The sequence below is a fragment of the Octopus bimaculoides genome, chromosome 20 (genome assembly GCF_001194135.2).
Source record: "Octopus bimaculoides isolate UCB-OBI-ISO-001 chromosome 20, ASM119413v2, whole genome shotgun sequence".
NCBI lineage: Eukaryota > Metazoa > Mollusca > Cephalopoda > Octopoda > Octopodidae > Octopus > Octopus bimaculoides.
This window is the reverse complement of record NC_069000.1, coordinates 17,708,589-17,713,843: the sequence shown is the minus strand read 5'-3', so window position 1 is coordinate 17,713,843 and position 5,255 is coordinate 17,708,589. Positions and strand designations below refer to the sequence as shown.

The 5,255-nt window shown below is 35.0% G+C and overlaps 1 protein-coding gene across 1 annotated transcript in view; it reads left to right on the top strand.

Moving 5' to 3' along the window:
* Positions 1-2,208: 2,208 nt before the first annotated feature.
* Positions 2,209-5,255, top strand: part of LOC106883420 (ubiquitin carboxyl-terminal hydrolase 10-A) — a 22,153-nt gene continuing 19,106 nt past the window's right edge. The window contains exon 1 of the mRNA XM_014934413.2: positions 2,209-2,370. Coding sequence (XP_014789899.1) covers positions 2,224-2,370 — 147 coding nt within the window. The 5' untranslated portion in view covers positions 2,209-2,223. The remainder of the gene's footprint in view (positions 2,371-5,255) is intronic.

Here is a 5,255-nt window from a genome sequence, read left to right as displayed (position 1 = left end):
GATGAAGTGTATTGGGAACTACTTTATTCAGAGTATCTTTTGTTTTATAAAAACAGTAGCATGTAATTTGAAGGATATTTCACTGCTATTTCTAGTAAATCATATGGCTATGGAGAAACACCTTTGTTGATGCACTATATTGTCAGTTATGTGAGGTGCTGAAAACATTTGGGTTTATTACCCAATTTTATTTGACAAGACTCATTTAATATTTTTTTTAGACACTGAAAAAAGACCAACATTAGTGACAACATGCAGTTTCGTATCAATTTGTTGCATTTATTGGTGGCCTATCAGACTTTTTAGATGAATTTTTCCAATAAAGTTTTTGCACACTGCCTCATGAAGGTCACTGTTAGCTCTCACTGTGCATGCAACCATATGTTGCCATTTGTTGGCGTGTTATAGAATTAGTCTGGGAACTTTTCGATACCATTTCATATATATGTAGCTAGGCCTGGATACCATGAGAAAAAAAACAAAAAAACAAGACACCGATATACACAACTCTGCCAATTCCTCCACTAATAATTACACCTGACATATCAACACTATGTTACAGTAAGCGAACACACTCAGATTGAAAATACAGTTGAAAAAGAATTAGTCAAGGCAACAAACTACAAACTAAAACTCATTGACATGCACAACACAATCATACTACTGCTTATAATTAAATGAATTGTCCCAACCTTGAACAACACACCTGAACAAATAAGCCAAGCAACAAATATAAGAACCATGATGTCCTCTGGTACAACACAATCCATGATTCACATGTTTCAAGGAAGATCACTAGGGAATTTTTTGCTACATTAGACAAATGTCTCCCAAAATCAAATAGATACCATACTTTTTTAATAGACACACAATGAAGATATCATACACTAACTCTATTAATTTAGAGTAGCATATGCACTGCGTTAATAACTGAAAAATCTTCCTAGTTAGCCTTCCTTTGATATTGCTGCACCTCTTATGTGTCCATAGCTTACACTGGGTACATCTTATAGAGTTTCTACCTATGCTTTTTCTACAGATCAAACAGGGCCATCTACCTGAAGGGGTTTGCCTAAGTGGGCTGGTTACACCACTAGCATAGGCCACAGGTTATGGTCTCACCTGGCTAGCCAGGTCTTCTCAAGCACAGCATATTTCCAAAGGTCTCAGTTGCTATTCATGCATTTTATCCTATGAATCTGTGGAATCTACTTCAGTCAGTATTTAGCTTCAGACAACAGCATCCCAACTGTCACTGCCTACCTTGACATAGGATTTGGAAATCTCGCTCTAACTATGGGTTGTGTGATCTATGTCTCAATCTGTTCCATGAACTCATCAAGTGAAGTCATTGAGCCTGTTCCCTGATGACTGGTTTTCAGGGCTTTCATATGGGTCTTTGTCCATGAACGTTTTTAGGCTTTTCCAGACTGGTGAGATTGAGGGGGCTGAACACGAGGGAAGACGAGTTCGTGAACATCGCTAATGGTACTCAAAGATCTGGTGGTAGTTTACTCTGGCGGCCGACTACAAAGATCTGCAATAGTCAGTTTTAAAATAATTCTAAATCTATAACAGACTTTTTTTCTTTTAGCGATTTAAGACAATGTAAACGGGATATGTTTATACGCCTAATTAAATGCTTGTTTTCCATTATAAAAATCAATGCTATTTAAATGTCTAAGTTATATTATTTGTTTTGAGATGTAAATCTAAATCTGTTAGGAAACTCCTTATCAAGTGCATTTAGCTCCCTCGTAAATCTGAGTTAAGTGTCAAATAATCTAAGGGTTATTTCTCCCTTGAAATATAAACACAGCAGTGAGAAGTGACACGAGTAAACGATAAGATGTAAATAAACTACCCAGTTCAACGACCTCACGTGTCTATTTATATAGTATATAATTTTTCATATGCTAAATAGATGGATGGCCGAGGAATATAAAAACGCCATTGAGAGTCACGTGAAAAATCTTGGAGAGCCAATTTGTGACTATTTTAAAAAAATTCTGTACTCCCTTCTCGACGGCACCTAAATACCAATTTGGGGTGCAGTAAATATTTTGTTGTGTTTGAGTGTGGTCTAATTGAGTTAGTATTTTTTAATTTTATTTTAATCTTGTGTCATCATTACTTTCGGTTCCATCACCAAACACCTTGAAAATAATTGTTGCCGGTCTCCTCCCCCAACTTTGCGTTTTGGAGCCCCGGCAAGTCGGCTTGATGGAGTTATATCCCTTGGTGAGCATGCGTGTTGATGGAATTCTGTACTTTCCTTATCATAATGTCGGACATGATAGTCTCAGTGTGAAGTCTGATGGCAATGGATTGGTCTTAACTCAGCTTATAAACATGGCTAAAACAGCTCAGGTGACTCATTTTATTATTATACATACAGAAAAAGTACTTTCTAACTATATCAACGATGAAATCTTTAAGCGATTTTATTTTTATTTGCCTAACGTTTTTTGTTGTTTATACTTAACACGAGGAACGAGAAATAAAAAACAAAAAACAAAACGTATGAAAACGTTTAATAGTTTTTAAAACCTCTTTTGTAGTTGCTTTGATTAGAAAATATCTTTATTCATGCTCCATCACTATTTTAATTACTGTATTGTCTCAATTTCTCTCTACTCTAATGATCACTTTATGTATTGTAATGTTACTTGGATGTCTATTATGACAGTTGAAAAGCTAAATGTTCTGATTCCATTAGATAATTCTATACGAACTAATGACTTAGCAATTTTCGTAACCCTTTCCAAAACTTCGTGTATTCCCCCTCCACGTATATTCTCTCTGTCAGTATGCTGACAATTGAAATTAGAAGCATAAAGTTCCAATCTTTCTCTACCCCCCCCCCTACATCATCTTATTACTTCATGTATCCAAGTAACCTTGATCCCTTCACAAAATTTATATAGTTTAAACTTGATTTAAACTTGTTTTCCTTCATGTTTCCGTATCTAGCTGTCTTTTACAAGACTTGTCTAACATAACCGATTTTGTTTTCTCAGTGCAAAGCACAACACTTAGATAAACTTTATGATCGGAATAGATATACTACTGTAAACGACTAATTTAAATTTTTCGTCTAAATAAATATAATCGAACATGTATCCCATTTTGATGTTTGTATTTGAACGTGGTTGTTTATTCAACGACCGCAGATTTTCATCGGCCTCTTGTGTTTAATCATTTGAAATTTTTTTTGCATATACCAATAATGACAAGCTGGCCTCTCTCTTCAACTGTTTTATCTATACATATTTAAAAAAAAAAAAAATTCCACGTTTGATATTTTCTTTTTATAGCCACATACGAGCATAACACATATTTCATTTAGACAGAAATATATCGTGTTGATGAAAAAATGTTTCTTAGGAAAGTAGCTTGAGAAAAATTGGTTTGTGTGTTGTGAAGACACGTGGGTGATAACAGAGTTTGGTGTGTGGAGTTAGGTTGTCAGCGAGCAATTTCACTTGTTACTCCTCATTTGCTCGATTTTTAAGCTCGTTTTGCAATAACTAAGCGGAATGCTAGATAAATTGTAAAAATAAACCCAGCCACTTATCTCTGTATGTTGTGTAATGTACATGAGCTTTGTTTGATGTCTGTTGTTTAAGGTTAAGGAATTAGCGCCATGTTGGAACTATGTCTCTAGCTGTTCTACACACACAAGTTGATACCTTTCTATTTACATACTTAATACAAAATATTTGTAAGTTGAAATAATCCAAGATTTATTGAAGTATGTTTCTAAAACTGATTCCTGTAGGTAAAATTTCATGATCGCAAAAATAATATTCACTGTGAATCACATGTTTATTTTGGATTTGGTCTTAAGCATTACCGTCGTTTAATATAACTGTCGACATTGCAGCATCTTTTTTCCGTAATTCAATTAGAAGTATTATTTTCTGTAAATTATAAAATCTATCCTCTTTCCGGTTGTTGTTTTTTTTTAATCGCTTGTTGGCCTTACCAATTGACAAATCTAGGTCGAAAAAGATAAAAGCATAAAATAAACTAAAAAAAAAAATAAAGTGCTAAATTTTAAGTTATTGATACAGGCGTGTTCGGTTGATGTATTAGTTCTCTTCAGTCTTCTGTGGTCGATGTAATTCCGCTATCTTCAGAATGTACAGCTTTTGTTCTAGGTTCGACTTCAGTCCTTACCACTGTCCATTGTTAATAGCTGTTTCGACCTGTTGGACGTTGTCATTGTTCTAGTTTACAGATTTATAAACAGATGACTTGTAAAATAATTGATGTCTCTAGTGATTAATTAGTTATTTGTCGAAGCGACGAGGGAGTCTCTTTACGGTCATTTGACCTGTAAGAAATAGCAGCTAAATTTCCCCCAAACCACTCTCCACCGGTCTTCCATAAAGTCACATTACTTAATGTCATCCAAAGTGAACTATTTTAGAAACCCCTTGACCTGCGGCTAAATAAGAACACTAGCAATTGAAGTGTAAATGTTTATATTTTTACTTCAGACTAGCAGACTGTTACACATCCTATTGTTAAAAGCATTTTTGAACGTTTTATTTCCAGCCCATTAACCTGATTTAATACCTTGCTTTCTAAACAAGCTAGTTGAGTTTGTTTGATATTTGGCGTTTTAAATTAAATTTTTTAAAAACAAAGTTTGATAGAATTTCTTTTTTGACTTGGTCTTTTGCTTGAGCAGTAAACATACTTTATTTTCTTTTTGTTGTATTGGTAATTACCTGTTGCTCAATACTTTTATCGCATTCATTTTGAAGAGATGTGAATTTGTTACGCTCATGCCTTTCCAGTAGATATTGTAGCATGGATTGATTGTTCCAATGCTTGCATGTATGGCACGATTTATTTGTTAGAGCTATTGTTTTTATGATTTCATACCGTTAATCAGTGAATGTTAAAGAAATCGAACTTCAGTTCAGTCGAAGCCCACACACATTGGCAGTAATGTGACCTGAACTTTGGACAGTGTGACCAGTAGTTATTTTTTACTTGTTACAGTCATTGGACTGCGGTCATGCTTAGACACCGGCTTTAAAGGATTTTAGTCGAACGAATTGACCCTAGTATTTATTTTTTTTTAAAGCCTGGTATTGGTCTCTCGCCGAACCGCTAGGTTACAAGGACGTAAACAAACCGATAACGGTTGTCAACCGGTCGTGAGGGACGAACGCAAAGGCGCGCACACACACTGACACATGACGGGATCTTTTCCGTTTCCTGCTCCCAAATCCACTTAC